General features: G+C 35.4%; 2 protein-coding genes across 3 annotated transcripts in view; one reads left to right on the forward strand and one right to left on the reverse strand.

Moving 5' to 3' along the window:
* Nucleotides 1-4,668, reverse strand: part of LOC139503610 (uncharacterized) — a 52,812-nt gene extending 48,144 nt beyond the window's left edge. Inside the window, exon 1 of one of the 2 annotated variants that reach the window (XM_071293420.1) lies at nucleotides 4,547-4,668. The gene's annotated coding sequence lies outside the window, so the exon portion shown is untranslated. The remainder of the gene's footprint in view (nucleotides 1-4,546) is intronic. The other variant, XM_071293419.1, reaches the window with a different exon arrangement.
* The window catches only part of LOC139503094 (thrombospondin-type laminin G domain and EAR repeat-containing protein-like), a 94,121-nt gene extending 80,731 nt beyond the window's left edge, over nucleotides 1-13,390 (forward strand). Inside the window, exons 7-9 of the mRNA XM_071292771.1 lie at nucleotides 8,296-8,525; nucleotides 9,898-10,085; nucleotides 11,251-13,390. Coding sequence (XP_071148872.1) covers nucleotides 8,296-8,525; nucleotides 9,898-10,085; nucleotides 11,251-11,515 — 683 coding nt within the window. The 3' untranslated portion in view covers nucleotides 11,516-13,390. The remainder of the gene's footprint in view (nucleotides 1-8,295; nucleotides 8,526-9,897; nucleotides 10,086-11,250) is intronic.
* Nucleotides 13,391-17,639: the final 4,249 nt, after the last annotated feature.

Consider the following 17,639-nt stretch of genomic DNA (forward strand, 5'->3'; position numbering starts at 1 on the left):
TTCATCTTGAACTGACCTAACCACGAACTAATACATGTAAACTAAGCAAACATTTCCAAGTCAATAAACCCTGACTGAGGGGGCAGGGCCAAATATTCTCCATGGAAATGAGATATGCCAATGCTTATACACCTGCATACTAAATATCATTGACCTACCACTAGTGGTTCCCCCATAAACTGATCTAATCACAAACTAATACATGTAAAGTAAGCAAACCATTCAAAGTCAATAGACCCATGACTGAGGGGGGGCGGAGCCAAATAATCTCCATGGCAATGAGATGTGGCAATGGTAATACATCTGCATACCAATTATCATGGACATACCACTAGTGGTTTCCCCATAAAACTGAGCTAATCACAAACTAATACATTGTTGACACTGTTGCCAACGCCAGAAACGGCATACCTATGTCTCGCTTTTTGACTCCGTCAAGGCGAGACAAAAATGTGTCAAATAACCAACAGTAAAACCTTCACCTTTACTTAACTGAATGTCTGGTCCAGTCACATATACAGTCCTGTCTACCCATTATGTGGTCTATCAGTATTTTCAATTATTATCATCAGTATTTAAGAATTCTGTCAGTACAACACCGGTGAATGTCACAAATATGCAAGGAGGTCTGGGCGCATATGCCCCCCCCCCCCCCCCTCCCCCCCTGGGAAAATTTTGAAAAATTAGATGCCATTTCCTGCATTCTGACAGCAATTTGGGTCATATTTTAAAGATGGAAAACAACCTTCTTGGTACAAATTTTAAAAGGATTCCTTCACCTAATCCTATCACCTATTACATTTTTGAGAATATTTGACTTTTTTATAATGTTATAATTTTCATCAACCCCATCGGCCATGCTGATTTTAATATTCAATGTCAGAAGCCCGATCATTGAAACGATGGCACACTAATTCAGGATCAAAATCAGATTTTTTTCCAGATTTGCCCATCTCCGTAGATTGTTTAATACAATCTGTAAAGCGTATTTTGACATAAAATTCCGTGAAAAATATGGACAAATCGTACAAGTAATCACCTCTGCATATACATGTACACCTTGGGCTTGGGAATGACTTGGACTTTTACATTGAGGGAAGTCTGTTTACTACAGCAATATTTGTCATATATTTCAGGTAGGTGTCCTTAAAATAATGGGACTTTTGACAAGGCCATAAAAAAGAATAGGTTTGTTTGCCCAAACCCTACCTACTCAGAAAAAAGCTGCCTACTCAAATTCTTTTATTGTCCTGATTTGAAGAAGTTTTTTTTTAATCAGAAAGGCATGAAGACTAATAAACACCCGATACTTCAATTTTGTTTTTTTTAAGAAAAAAAAAGAAAATGCCTACCTACCTACCCACTGTCTCAACATTTGGGTAGGGTTTGGGCAAACCAAAATATTTTTAATTGTGGCCCAATATTTATTGTTACCCGTCAAATATCTTCTTATGTAAAAATAGGAAATGTGGTACATGTATGATTCAATAAGACAGCTATCCACCAAAATTCAAAAGAACAAAATGTCTGTTCCACTACAGCTTCCTGTCAAATTAATGTGACTTTTGTCCACCAACAAATGGCAACTAAATTACATGTACATGTATATCTGTTGGGTGTCAAATATTTTCCTATGTACATTAAAATACAGCAGCTATTTGTACAAAAATGAGCATGTATTGATCAAAATGTGACTTTTGATGATGCATCTAACTATGTCACTTATTATAAAGTGTCCACAATAATGTGACTATTGTCCTGTAAGGCAGCAACCATTTGATTTTCTGGGGGGGGGCTATGGTTTTTTTTGGAAAAAAAAGTTTGTTTCCAGTTCTTGGAGAAAAAAATAATTTGTTTTTGATTCTGAGAAAAAAAAATTGTTTGTTTCACCCTCAGCTGTCACTATATGTAATTCTAAAATTGAAAGAAAAAAATTGTTTTCGACTTGTCGCGAAAAAAATAGATTGTAAAAAATTTGTCCAGAAAAAAAAACCATAGCCCCCCCCCCAGAAAATCAAATGGTTGCTGCCTAACTATGTGACACTTGTGTTGAAGAATAGCAGCAAAATTAATTTAGCATGAAAGTTCCAAAATTAGCTGAAATACACAACACTAGGAGTGTCACAATACACTATTTTTCGTTGATTTGCTTCGTACGTACATGTATATGCAGGTTATCTTTATATTATGTCACACATTTAAATCGGTACACACTGGAATATTAAACATGGAGGAAATGTAAATTATGTCAAGACCCATGTTAGACAACTGGAAATGATAAAATTTCTGTCTTGTGATATTTGATAGACAACTTAACACATTCTTACCGTAATCTAATGCCTATAGTGAATTTGTAATTCATACGAGAACATCAGAATTGAATGATAAATACAAAACATTGCTGAATCATGCAGTTGATGGTAAGAGTGAAACAGAAGAATGTGGCTATTGTTAAAATTGGTGTAATCAAAGGAATATCCATGTTCCAAACTGTATGAATAAAGTCTGTAATAATCCGAATCAAAGATTAATAACAGAAAACCAGCTGGTACATCATTCAAAATAGAAGCCATGGCCATGCTTCAGAAAAAAATGTGACAAGTCACATGGTCAGTAACTTCCTGTTTTATGTCCATAATTTATGGGCCATCCTATGAAAATAATGTTGTAATGTTTTGCATCAGCAGTGTTTTCCCTAGGCTATTTTAGAATAGTGGTCCCGCTACGCATAAATTTCGGCTGCCATGCTTTGATCAGAGCCACTAGGCTTCCCGCTAAGTGAAAAACTATCCGCTGTGTAAATTTATTATTGGTATAAATTGTAAACGAGAAGTGACAAAACACAACAGGTAATCACACATGTTCTGAATCTCAACCAACTGATAATTGGCAAGACATTGTGTGCTGGACATTTACAACCTCGTTTATAGTCTGGTGTTTCAGTTTAAATGATAAATTAACAGAGTTCGCGAAAACTTTTTTTGATCCGTCAGTCTTAGGACTGACAAAGCAAGATTATATACCGGTCCTACAAAATCTGTCAGTTTTATCCTGAAATAAAATCAGTAACTTATTTCAACGGAAATTAACTTTATTTATTACACAAGGTTCCAACGCCGATCGTTTGCCAGGAACAGCTCCTTGAATCAAGCCGCTTGAACAAATTTGATAGGCCACATGTGACTTGCCGCCTTGGTCAGTAGTTTGTTTATAATAAAAATCGGAAACCTGTTACGGAAATTACCGACAGGTACATCTGATGACCAATGAAAAAACGGTCCATCTGATAACCGATGTAAAAACGTGCCGACATAGGCACTGCAACGGCCGTTTTTGCATCGGTCATCGAGACCGTCGCAAGTGGACAACATACTGGTCCCAGCCTCATTTTGACGGTCAGGACAGACGATTTTCGCGAACTCTGAATTAAAATAGGTCAGGTCCCACATATCTTTCCACATCAACAACCTTCTCCTGGACACCGGAGGTTTGACATTGAGATTTAAGTTAATCATAAAAAAAAAGAGACGCGAAAATTATCTTCTGAAAAAATTTAATCAGAAATAGGTGAAAAAATTTTAGTGCAATAGTTTTCACGACACGCTTCAAATTCACCATGGACCCCACCAGACATCAAAAATTTTCTAGGGAAAACACTGATCAGAAATAATAAATGCAATGGTCTAAACCAGGGCTCACGCTACAGGGCGACTAGAGCGAAGATGTGGCTTTTCCTCTCGTCACTTCCATTTCTCTAGCTCTGACCAGTAATGCCCTCATGTTACACATTTGTAATTGTAATTACGAAACAAATGCCTGTGCTGTGTAAATGGCGGCCTTTATTTTAAGATTGGTTGAAAACTGGACGAAAAAATATATAGTCGGTTTTGTGGCATTATGAAGTGGGGCGAACATTTAAAAAGTTTCAAAGCCATTTTAGGCGAAACATATTAGACGATTATGCCTTGAACTCGTTTTATTGCTGGAAAATTAACAAAATAGACTTCGATTTTGGAACAAATAGTCATTGGACTAATTTTTCTTCAATCTGTGGGTAAATGTTATGTGATTTTGAGTCAACCCCCCCCCCCCCCCCCCCCCCCCCCCCCCCTTTTTGAAGTTAAATGGTTGCTCCCTAACGCCTGTGTTGAGGGTGAAAAAACGCGGAAAATTGTTTGCGTTAATAATAAGTTCTATTTAAAGGATCAGGGTACCACAAAGGAAATTATACCTACGTGTACATGTTATTTGAACTGCTTGATGGTAAAGTCACACAGTACACACAAAAAAATACATGCATTAAACTCTTCAATTTCAAAAAAAATTATAATGTTAAATCCGTTGATCTGTACGTCCAAGACGTCAAAATCGAAATCTGCACAGTATTGGAGAGCGGATACAAATTCGTCGTTCTCTTCAAACAATAAAAAACCACGTGGAATTTCTTCGGACGGCATTGGAAATGTTGGGATATTAATTTCCTGCCTTTTGTCACATGACCTAAGGAAGGAAGTGTCACATAACGATAAAATAATGAAATACTTACCTATTCAAGAAATCTATATTCCACTGTTAAGTGTTTCATCAAGGACTGGTGATGAAATGCATCAGAAACGGTGCTCTGGAATGCTCTGCAGACGGTAACTGTTTTAGCGCTATTTTCCCTGCGCATGCGTCGGATAAAACATTGCGGACCACGTAAATTTCCGAGGAGTTACGAGTAAAAAACACACAGTTCCGGCCGGCGGGTTTTTCAAAAGTGTAAGAGAGATAACTCAAACATATCACACAAGGACGTCCATTTAATGGATAAAACTTGTCCAAACAAAATTATGTGACCTTTCACAAAGGAATTTTTGTGTCATAAAACACCTTAATTTTGCTAAATTTCTAATTTTTTTATGTGACAGTCACATAAAAGGGAATGGTCACATAAATAACATTTGTACACAAATAAGGTCACATAACATGCATTTTGCAAACACGGACGGACGGACACCGGACATTTGTATACCATAATACGTCCCGTCAAAGTTTTGACGGGCGTATAAAAATGGCGTTTCCAGTCCTGTCCGTGCATTAACTCACAAACCGTTCAACCAAAGTTTTTTTAAATTTTAATATGTTGTTACTGACAACAAAACAGAGGTCAAGTTTAATAATGACGATTTTGACTTTTTCGGTTCTGGAGTTATGGTTCTTGAAAGATTGAAAAATGGCGTTTCCAGTCCTGTCCGTGCATTAACTCATAAACCGTTTAACCAAAGCTTTTAAAAGTTTCATATGTTGTTAGTGGTGACAAAATGGAGGTCAAGTTTAATATTGATGAATATCACCTTAACCTTGCATCAGTTTGGTTCTTGGGATATTGAAAAATGCCAGGACACGAATAAATATTAATAAATCCGGTTTGCTGTTGCTCTGACAGCCTCTTGTTTGATGTAAGGTTGGAATTGGAAAAATAGACAGGACAGGAATTTGAATTTAAAAAAAAAAATCATGTGAAAAAAGGCCGGATAAACTAATAGGAAGGGCCAAATAGAATGAAAAATAAAAAGGCAAGACAGAGATACATCTTTAAAAAAAAATGCAGGACGAATTTTTTCATCCTAGCCCCCATAAAAATCAAATGATAGTTCTGTTACTTTTCAAACTTTTGCATCAAATGAAGGCATCTGAATTGCAGTAAATATTTATTCGTAATTCGTTATAGTGATCTGTTTAACCTACATATAAATTGGTTTCCATTTGCAAAGACTCTGGTGGATTTTAGCTAGAGGTATATTGTAGAAATAAACTCATCATAGATACGAGAATTGCAGTATCGTATTTGCGACAAACGCGCGTTTCGTCTACAAAAGACTCATCAGTGACGATCGAATAAAATAAAGTACGAAGTTGAAGGGCATTGAGGACAAAAACACATTGTTTATTGTATTAGACGGTTTGTTGGGGTATAATGCTTATAGTTGTCCTTTCTTTTAATCGTATGATTAATGTCTAAATGACATATACCCGAAACTGTCGTTTTATTCAGACATATGCTTTCCATGTAGTTGCTTGAGGATTAGCTGGGGTATGAAAAATGTTACCCTGATATAATTTATCATGTTTCTGATTCAGAGACGTATCCAATCTATAATTAGACTTACTTAACATGTTTAGAGCATCCTTTTATGAGCGTCTGGATGGCCCTGAAGCTTACAGAATAGAAAACGTAGTGGCAAAAGCGCAGAACAAATGCTTAAAAGCAAAACATACAGAATAGAAGATTCTTGACAATTTGCTCTTCTCTAAAAATAAAACTTTGAAATTGTTGCATCACTTAGTCTAGACTTTGATGCTTTTTTCAATATTTCTATAGTTTTGTGTGCTGTGATTTTCTCCTATTTTATTTGGTGGAATTTCTCCAAACTTTGTATATTCTCATACTTTTTTCATAGCATAAAAAGAAGAATATTTTGAATAATATGTTATTTGTTCGCAGACAGAGAACACAGAAAACAATACTTATAACATAAGTAAACATATAAGCAGATTGAAAAAAGCACTATAAATCTTCATATGTGAATATTGTAGAATATTTTATACAAGCAATTTTCATTTAACAGTCTATTACAAGTGTAAAATTTAATTAATTGTTCAATCAAAAAAGTAAATATAGTTTATATTTACTAATAAAATATTCAATATGATATGGATTTAGATAAATCTCTAATATCCTTTTTTTACTTTGAAATAATTGTATTTATCTAGAAATTCATTATTTTTTTATGCCCCACCTACGATAGTAGAGGGGCATTATGTTTTCTGGTCTGTGCGCCCGTTCGTCCGTCTGTCTGTTCGTTCGTGTCTGTCCGTTCGTCCGTCCGTCTGTCCGTCCGTCCGTCCGTCCGTCTGTCTGTCTGTCCGGCGTAAACATGTCGCACCGTAACTTGAGAATGACTTATCCAAATTTCATGAAACTTAACATAGTTGTTTCTTATGATGGTCAAATGATCTGTATACTTTTTGGTGAAAATAAGATAAAAACTTTTTGAGTTACGGCACTTTGTAACTAAAACAGGGGTGTGTTTTTTTTTCACATGTCGTACCGTATCTCAAAAACGAATTTTGATTATGGCTTAAAACTTTAAACACTTCTTAGTTATAATAATCTTAATATCTGTATACTTTTTGGTGATGATTCAAAATTTTATTTTTGAGTTATTGAGTATTTTGTAAAAAAGGGGGAGGGGTTTGTTACATGTCGCACCATATCTCAAAAACGATTTATGATTATTGCTTAAAACTTTACACATGTCTTTGTTATATTAATCTGAAGATCTGTATACTTTTTGGTGATGATTCAAATTTTATTTTTGAGTTATTGAGTATTTTGTAAAAAAGGGGGAGGTTTTTTTACATGTTGTGCCATATCTCAAAAACAATTTATAATTATTGCTTAAAACTTTACACACTTCTTTGTTATATTAATCTGAAGATCTGTATACTTTTTGGTGATGATTCAAAACTTTATTTTGGAGTTATTGAGTATTTTGTTAAACAGGGGAGGGTTTTTTAACATGTAGCGCCGTATCTCAAAAATAATTTATGATTATTGCTTAAAACTTTACACACTTCTTTGTTATATTAATCTAAAGATCTGTATACTTTTTGGTGATGATTCAAAATTTTATTTTAGTGATATTTAGTTTTTTGTAAAAAAAAAACAGGGTTGGGGGTTTCACATGTCCCGCCGTGTCTCAAAAACAATATATGGTTATTGCTTAAAACTTTCTCAGAAACTATTTATGATTATTGCATAAAACTTTCACACAAGACGTCGGGCGTATCATGCGCTCATGGCGCAGCTGTTTATTCAATCTTTCAAGAACCATAATTCCAGAACCGAAAAAGTAAAAAACGTCATTATTAAACTTGACCTCTGTTTTGTTGTCAGTAACAACATATTAAAATTTCAAAAGCTTTAGTTGAACGGTTTATGAGTTAATGCACGGACAGGACAGGAAACGCCATTTTTCAATCTTCCTAGAACCATAACTCCAGAACCGTAAACGTCAAAATCGTCATTATTGAACTTGACCTCCATTTTGTCGCATTAACAACATATTAAAATTTTAAAAGCTTTAGTTGAACGGTTCATGAGTAAAATGCACGGACAACATTTGGCTGCCGCCCACCTGGCCGCCCGACCGTCCGCCGTGCATCCCCAAATCATTAAACGACAGTTTTGTCACAAAAATCTGGTTAATTAAAATAGAATACAGAATTATTTTTTATCTTATTTTGTAGGTTCAAGCCAAGATGTTGAGTCTGTTATTTACAAATGGAACCCATCATCACAATTATTTAAAGAATTTCAATCGATAATGACTACTGGTGCTTATGACTGGACTTATTTTACTGTGGAAGGATACCATTTTCTTGCCTTAGCACAGGCTTTTAATGGGATTACTACGCTTTTTGAATCCAGAATTTATGTCTTTCAGAAGAATGGCTTTTACCTTTTTCAAACAATGGAGGTGAGAAAAATCTATTATATATTTACCATATCATAAATATATTAACAAAAACGAGAATTCTTTAAGTACCGCTCCATGAGACCAACCTATTAGACAGTCCTCAGCATCTGAGAAATATATGGAGAGAAAAAAAAACGATTGCACCTTGTATTTTCTCACTTTTATGGTTACGTATTTGTCAAAACCAAATAATGGGCATCATTAACATGGAGGTAAATAGTAACAGCCGCCCATACGCGCATCTCTGAATCGGAATGGGGAATTAACATTCGATACTTCGCGAAAGGAGCTTGACGTGATCTCTCACTGTATGATCTCTGCACGTTAAATAACGCAAAAATCATTGAGGATTTTTGCTCTTCTGCAGCAAAGTAAAATTCCAGTGCCCTATCAATCAAAAGTTCATTTTCCATTGTAAGTTATGATTATCATCCTTTATCTCGATCGACCCACTTTGTACAACTTACATGTACCTGATTAATGAATGGTTCATTGTTTTATTTGTCCTGGAAATATTTGCCACTGGACATGAATATATTTGCCACTAAGCTTGTAAATATTTGTCACTGGACGTGAATATATTTGCCTCTAGGCTTGTATATATTTTCCACTGGACGGGAATATATATTTGCCACTATACGTGAATATGTATTTGCCACTTGAAATAAATATATTTGCCACTAGGCTTGTATGTATTTGTCACTGGACGTGAATATATTTGCCAATATACTTGAATATATTTTCCCGTAAACGTGAGTATACTTGCCACTGGACAAATCAATCAATAAAACGAAACAAAATACATTAACGATACCAATATCAGTGCACGTAATGTGCGTTTCGACAATTTATGTCTCTTCATTGTTGCCAAAACAATTGAAAATAAAAAATCTGACACAGAGCTTTGTTATAAACTCAAGAAAAAAGGTTGACTCAAATGATTTCAAAAAAAAGGGATAACTGCATTGTTTATACGCTTCGAGTGCATCAATCGGTTTTTAATCGCAAATTAAGCTTAATGGCAAAAAATATTAAAAATACAATATGGTTATCTCCATTTCTATAATGTGAATTAATGCCATGAAAATTAGTTACGTTTTCCAATCAAAATGAACGTTACAAACGAATTTTCATTAAATTTGTATTAACGGAGAGATGATTTCTGGATTTTATTTGCTTCTATTTTCATATATAAATCACTTAGCAGACAAATTGTGCTACTATACTGATTGGGATTTTTTTTTACTATTTCCGGCTCAACGTTTATAATGGAGTGTCCAATCAAAACCAACGTTACAATTAAACAACTTGTTTTAACGGGACGATAAAACTTTTTATTTGCTTCTATACTCTTATATAATTTACATTGCAGACAAATGGTGCTACTGATTGGGAATTTTTTACTATTGCTGGCTCAGCGTTTCTTATTGTAGCCAATGCATACAACTACGGACCTCAGAATTTCAAAAACAAAAATACCTACCTCACAAACTCTGTCCTTTATAGACTCAACATAGATAAAAAGGGATTTGAAAGATTCCAAGTGTTTAGCACTTACAGGTAATAATATTTACAGATTGCATGTGAAACACGGTGTGTGACCTTTCTCGAGCACTTGAAATTGCCCTGTTATTTTTGGGGTTATTTTTTGCCTCTCTTTTATATGTATGGAACTTAATTATACTTTTTTAAGGGCTAGGCACATTGCTGAGCTACCACCTTAATCGGGCCCCCTTTTTTCAATTATTAATTTTGATTTTTCGTATCGTCCTGTATACATACATGTAACACTTGTCGTTATATATATATATATATGCAATTGCTCCTTTTGTTTGTACAGCAATATTTACAAATATATATATTTAATCAATTAAATTGTCCATCGAGATCACGGTCAAAACATATTATAGTTCACACAATGTGCAGCATATACAGTATAAGTTGTGAAGACAGTTTGATGATCTCCCTTTGAACAGTAAGAGGGATGATACGGGGTGCTAATTTCTTAAATCCTTTTTTTTGTACCCCCTCACCCTTCTTCCAAGATTCCATTTTGTTTATACCAAATCCCCAAGTGTTTACCACCATATCCAACATCCCCGCCCATTTACCCCATAAATCCCACCTTCCAGAAGCTTGTCATATGACATGTCAGATTACGTATACAAGAATTTAGTTTTGTTTCTTTCTAAGTCCTGTTGATTGTTAATTCTTTTCTATTGATGACAATTCGTACCTGGTTATTTTTTATTTTTTTCAGTGCTGTTTATTAAGAATTCTTCTCCATTGATGACAATTCGTGCCTGATTATTTTGTTTATTTTTCAGTGCTGTTGATTGGGAATTCTTCTCCATTGGTGACATTTCGTACCTGATTATTTTGTTACTTTTTCAGTGCTGTTGTTTCGGAACTCTTCAACATTGATGACAATTCGTACCTGATTATTTTATTTTCAATGCTGTTGATTGGGAATTCTTCTCCATTGATGACAATTCGTACCTAATTGTTGTGTTTCTTTTTCAGTACTGTTGATTGTAAATTATTCTCCATTGATGACAATTCGTACCTGATTATTTTGTTTCTTTTTCAGTGCTGTTTACTTGTGAATTGTTCTCCATTGATGACAATTCGTACCTGATTATTTTGTTTGTTTTTCAATGCTGTTGATTGTGAATTCTTCACAATTGATGACAATTCGTTACTGATTATTTTGTTTCTTTTTCAGCGCTGTTGATTGGGAGTTCTTCTCCATCGATGACAATTCGTACCTGATTGTATCTAATGCTCAAAATGGCGGGAATGAAGAGGAACAGTTAACTACAATATACCGGTGGCAAGGAATGGACAAATTTGTTCCCGTTCATAAAATGTCGACGCTTCCAAATACTGACTGGGAAGTGTTTCATGAAGGAAACGATCTGTATTTTATTTATGCAAATGCCAAGGGTCGGACTTCACAAGTGCTTAAAGCCAGATTTTATCCAACGTGATTCATGTTCCAAATCGGAACTATTCGGAATGTTCGTAAACGGTAGAAACGATCGGATTCGTTATATCTTGTTCTCTATAAACAATAGCTTTACAAACATACGGGGTCGACCTTTCTCTTCCTTCACGAATCACACAAACTGTAATTATCGACCTGTTCTGGGTAACCTGATCTATACAAACACTCTGACAATTTGTATAGGAGTAGAGGGCCAACGTCCCGGACTGTTGATCGCCGATGAAGTTTTAAATCTAAAGTTTTACATAAATATTATAGAATTATAGTAGAAAATTGTCCGCACGGCGGTATACATTCGAGTTACACTATAGGAAGTATACCCCGTTAATCCTGGAATGGTGTTGCTAATCTCTGGTATTTTATGAACCAGTTTTATTATTTGGGTGTATGAATAAATGAAATGTTAGATTGAAGACAGCTGTACATATTTGATATTATTTATTTCAGGAACAGATGCAACATTTCTATCAGCATACGTACTTAAACACGTGGGCGCCAATGTAAACTGAATAAGATACACATTAAACCAACAAGTTTAAGTTTTAGTAAAAGTGCGATAAAAAAATACAATTGAAAATTCGCTACCAGATTGCAGATGTCATGCCATTGATACGTATTCTATGCGAATTGTTCCATAAGTCTTGAATTAGTGTCTTTTGTCCGAGGTTGTGAAAAAGATATTCTGTAGGCCAAGTTTTCATGTCCAACATTTTTATATAACTCGGAAACTCGCTAATTACACACCCTTACAAAAAGTAAATAAGAAACCTTGTAGAAAGTTTGAGGGCCTCAGTGGCCGAATGAATTAGTATTCAAACTACTTTATCACAAGGTTCGAATGCCGCACGTGGCAGGTGCACTCGACTCAAATCTTATTGACTAGGACTGTCAGCGTTTCAACCGAAGGTCTCAGGTTCTCTCTTGGCATTGTGGCTTTCTCCGCCATAATTTAATTATATCCGATCGCAACGAAATAACACAATAGTGTTGCCAATCAATCAATAAGTTTGACTTGAATCGGATGATGAATTACATTATACTAAAGGATGTTCGCTTGTCATATTTTGGAATTTTTGTCAGATTTTCAGAATCCTCTGGTTATATCCATTTGAATGCCTTAAAAAGTTGCCCATTGACCCCCATCTTTTAAAGTCTTACAAAATCTTTGTTCTTTTTTAATAGTTTTTGAGAACTTCAACTTGTCAATGATAAAGCTACGAAAAGTCAAGAGAGAACATTTTCCCGCCAAAATTTCAATTGCTAATATCTCGAAAACAAGCACATTGACCTATATATTTTTTTTGCTTTTTGGATTCCTTTATAAATCACCTATGATATCAATATATGCTAGTGTTATGAAAAGATTGTTATTTTGAAATTGAGTAGCAAACCTCGTTAAACGCGAGATGTGAGTTTTCTTGCTTACTCGTAATTAGTTAGAGAGTTACTGGCGCACAGTCGAAATTTTCGGTTGTCTATCAGTATTTATAAAACCTGTGACCTTAAAAGCCGCGGACAATAAATAATCTAGTTCATTGTATGAATGACACTTTCGGAGATGCACATTTTGTCCCTCAATAACGTTGTATTTACTAGTTTTCTCATTTTGAAGCTCGCATCGTTTTCTGCAGCCCATTCAAATTTTAAAAAATCGATTAAAATTCAACGAATACTGCACAAATTAATGTGATGCAGTATTCTTATTTTTTACATGAGTGGCAGGACATTAACGTCAGGACATGTTCGGCCTAACATTTACGACATGGTGTATGATATCGCGTGTACGGAATGTTGTGTCTGTTCCGATCACAATTTTATGATGCCATTCATTTGTATATTTGTATTAAAATCAGTTGAATCAAGAACAGAAGGTTTTATGTTTTCTTTTACAAAATGTACTCTTTTCCAATTCAACGATCGACAGTGGCGGATCCAGGGGGGGGGGGGGGGGTTCCGGGGGTTGAAATGTACTCTTTTCCAATTCAACGATCGACAGTGGCGGATCCAGGGGGGGGGGGGGGGGGTTCCGGGGGTTGAGCGCCCTTTTTTGGCCGATCAATGCATTTGAATGGGGACATATAGTTGGAACCCCAACCCTCCCTCTTTGTCCTGGGTTAGGAACCCCCCTTTATAAAATGGCTGGATCCGCCACTGATCGAGATTCAAATGTACAAAAGAGGCATATGTATAATGTTGTTAGATTGCTGCCTTACTAACGCATACAACTAAATATAAAAAAAAAGATGCGGTATGATTGCCAATGAGACAACTCTCCACAAAATACCAAAATAACACAGAAATTAACAACTACAGATCACCGTACGGCCTTCAACAATGACCAAAACCCATACTGCATAGTCATTTCTTATTTACAGGTCCTTTGTAGGAGGTTGAACGCTCGACCCCTAGTCGGATTACACGAAAGACTTGAAAACTGGTATCCCTTGATCGTCGGAAAACACAAAGAATATCAAGCATCTAACAAAAAGTACCTAATATCACCAATGTGCATCATTAAGCAAGGAAGAACAAATTAATTCACAGCCTCAGAAGTCCTTTGTGGGAGGTCGCGCGCTCATCCCCTATTCGGAACAAGCCAAAGACTTGAACATGAGTATCCCTTCATCGTAGGTAAAAAAAAACAAGGAGTCCGAACATCGGTCCCTATAGTCACATCGAAATAAAGACACGACCATTGGTATTATATGGATCTACTCATATACACGTGTAGGCGTGTATGTGTATGAGAAAAGATTGCTATCTACTCGTATACATCTGTAGGCGTGTGTGTATATGAGAAAAGATTGCTATCTACTCATATACAACTGTAGGCGTGTAACAAGTAACAATTTATAAAATTAAACCGTTCTAGGTTAAGGTACGGCCTTCAACACCGAGCTTTGGCTCTTATCGAACAACAAGCTATAAAAGCCCCCCTCCCCCAAAAAAAAAATAATTAAAAAACTAGTATAAAATCATCTAAACGTGTTTTTATGTACTTAAATCATAGAATGGAGCTTTGATATACAGTGAAACCTGGCTAAAACGAATCCTGCATCAACCGAAAACCAGTATAAACCAAACATGTTCTTAAGCACCGTCATAGTTGTATGTGTTGTGCATCCAATAAAACAGAACATCGGCAAAACCTAACACAATGTTAAGTCCCGAAGAGGTTCGGTTTATACAGGTTTCATTGTATTTATAAAATGTCAAAGACCAATTTTCCATAAAATAAAGTCGATTATGGTTGGCGCAAATATATGTTGATATTTTTTGTGTATTAGCATAAATTTCGTCATCGTCAACAGATAAATTAAAGATTGATCTATATGCATTAATTTACAACTCTGCCAGTAGCAGGGCCGTAACTACATTGAGGCAAATAAGGCAAATGCCTCATGTAAAAAATTTCAAAAAAATTTCAAAAAAAAATATAACAAAAGGTTGTTTTCATATCAAATTGTTTTCACGGAAAGTGTCTTGCAAGAAGCAAGTTCTCTTCACTCTCTTGTGTATCCCCTGGATGTTTTTCGTTATCCATGTTTCTATTTTCCTTTTAGTTTTCAGAGTTGATGGTCTATTGTTTGAACTTCTGTGTTCCGGGTTTGTCTTTTGTTCATTTATTGTCCTACTTTATGACCAAGTCTGAGCGTTGATTTTCATGCGATGCTACTCAGTGGACACAAAAAAAATTGTCCTTTCTGTATGGATAATTGAAATTGATATCAAAGAACGCAAAACAGTTTGTTTTATTGTAAATAAAACTAGATAGCTGACATGGTTTGAATTAAAGTAAGGTCACATATTTCCCGGTATCAAATAATTTGAAGAAAAAAAAAAGGTATTGCTATATATGACCTATTACATTGAAAGGTTAAACTTGTATTAAGTCGTGTTGACACCCTTTAACAGATGATAAAGGAGTATGGGGACATAATCGTACACAAAGTCAATGCATAGAAAAAATACAAATGATCAATGGTCAAAGTTTGTGTTCCTGCTCTTAATCTTGATAGTTGCCGGATGGTCTTCAACAATACTTTTAAAGGATCATTAAAACCGTAAAAGATCGTAAGACAAGGTGAAGATGGTCCCTAGAGTGGATTTAAGCAGTACTAATACTTAAAAGTATAATACTGCAATGTCATGCACTTTATCTAAATCTAGTCATAAAAAAATCACCAAAGTCTAATCACAATACAAGACAGGGGCGTAGCTACCCGGAGGCACGACAGCACGTGCATCCACGTCGTTTTCACAAAAAAAAAAGCAGAAGAGAGAGAGATGAGTTGGTCAATCGGAATCGGAGACTGTTGGTGTCTTTTCCGTCTATCCCGGTTACAAGTGTTGATGAAGTTGTTCATTCAGAAAAAGATCGTAGCTCCGAAGTTGCGTGCATATTGATTCGGCATACAAAAAAGAAATGGCAAAATAAAAATTTATAAATTGAATGTTAAAGGAAACAACTATGTTGTCACTTTTTTTAATTGATGAAATATCATTAAATAACGACATTTGGTTTCAAAATAATTGGGTTTGTTTTTGGAGATTATGACAAAACCGGAAGGTTACTTGTATCTTTTGCAAGATTTTTACTTTTGAATTTGTAATACTCAGTCTAAGATATGTAGTTTTGGAGCACATTTTACAGCGTACAGTTCATCAGTTTGGAATGAGATGTACCAATCGGCATTAGAATTATCAGATCCCTTCGATATCGTTGAAAATATGCCGAGGCGATGTGGTTGACAGACTACCGGAGCCAATCACCCTGCAACCACGCCAAAACAGTATTGGAAAGTCTCATTATTTTTTGCGTTCATAGACCATAGATAGATAGATAGATAGATAATTTTATTAATGATAACATGGATAAGGCAACTGGAGAGTGGGGTCGCGTCAAGTTATCAGAAAATCGCTTCTTTGTGCTGTATCTGCTTCATCGTGTTGTAGGAAATATCACAAACGAACAAATATCAATATTGTCTGAAACATACGAAACTGACCTAGCATGTAATTTTGACGAATTCAATTGGGAGGTCGCTCGATGCCGAACACGTACGCTGGTTTATAACATCTCGCGAGTGCTACCATGCCATGATGGCCCTGAGATCTATCAGTCACGATACTACGTATGTAATTGAAAACAAATGTACGATCAACAATGAACAACGAAAGTTACATAGCATTACTGCATATTCATCGGGATTTCAGTGTGAATGTTGACAAAGTAATAAAGAAGTTTGTTTCTGCCCAGACCCGAAGAGCAGATTTTGGACAATTTTGAGTAAATTCTGTATCACAATTATGTGTTGTTTATGTATTACTATATTCAGAAGATTTATTAATAGTTTTACATTCATAAATTTTTATCTACATATAGCTCCTCTTTTAACCGTCCTATGACCGAAAACCGAAAAAAAAAAAATTTGCTGCATAATAGGGTCCCAAAATTTTTTCGCATCGCTCCGCTCGGCGGTAGTTGCTTCCACATCGTTTCTTTCTAGCAACGCCCCTGCAAGACAAGAACAGACAGACAGATACGGTATTAATAATTATGAGAATTACGATTTTTTCTTTATCTTACATATCGGTCTTTTAATCTTGTCTCTAATACCTAAAAGTCTTAAATTACAATGGATCTTTGTTTTTGCTTTGGGACCTGATTGTCGAAAAAAATATCTAAAAATTAATTAAGCCGTTTCAATGCAAGAAAAGAGTCTGGGAAACGCTCAGAATGCACGATTTTGCGTTATTTTTCTCAGAGCTTCTGGCTGGGGGCCTTAGGTGGACCCCAGACCGCTCGGCGAATATATTTTGCCTCACTATTATAAGAGGCTAGTTACGGCCCTGCTGAGTAGCAACATTTTTTTTAATTCCTAGAAATGGGCAATGGTTTCATAGAAAAAATCGGGAACACCTTTTTATATTGAGGCGTGTTTGACTTCAAGGATTTGTCCTGAACACGTTTAAAGCAAACATTTTCGCTTCAGATTCTATTGAGGCTATAGGTTAATGTTATACCATTAAAAAATAACTGTACCATTATAGAGTAACAATATTTTACTGAAGGTACTTGACGACAAACTTTTAATTAAGGGAGT

This window comes from Mytilus edulis, chromosome 14 (assembly GCF_963676685.1).
Source record: "Mytilus edulis chromosome 14, xbMytEdul2.2, whole genome shotgun sequence".
Lineage (NCBI taxonomy): Eukaryota > Metazoa > Mollusca > Bivalvia > Mytilida > Mytilidae > Mytilus > Mytilus edulis.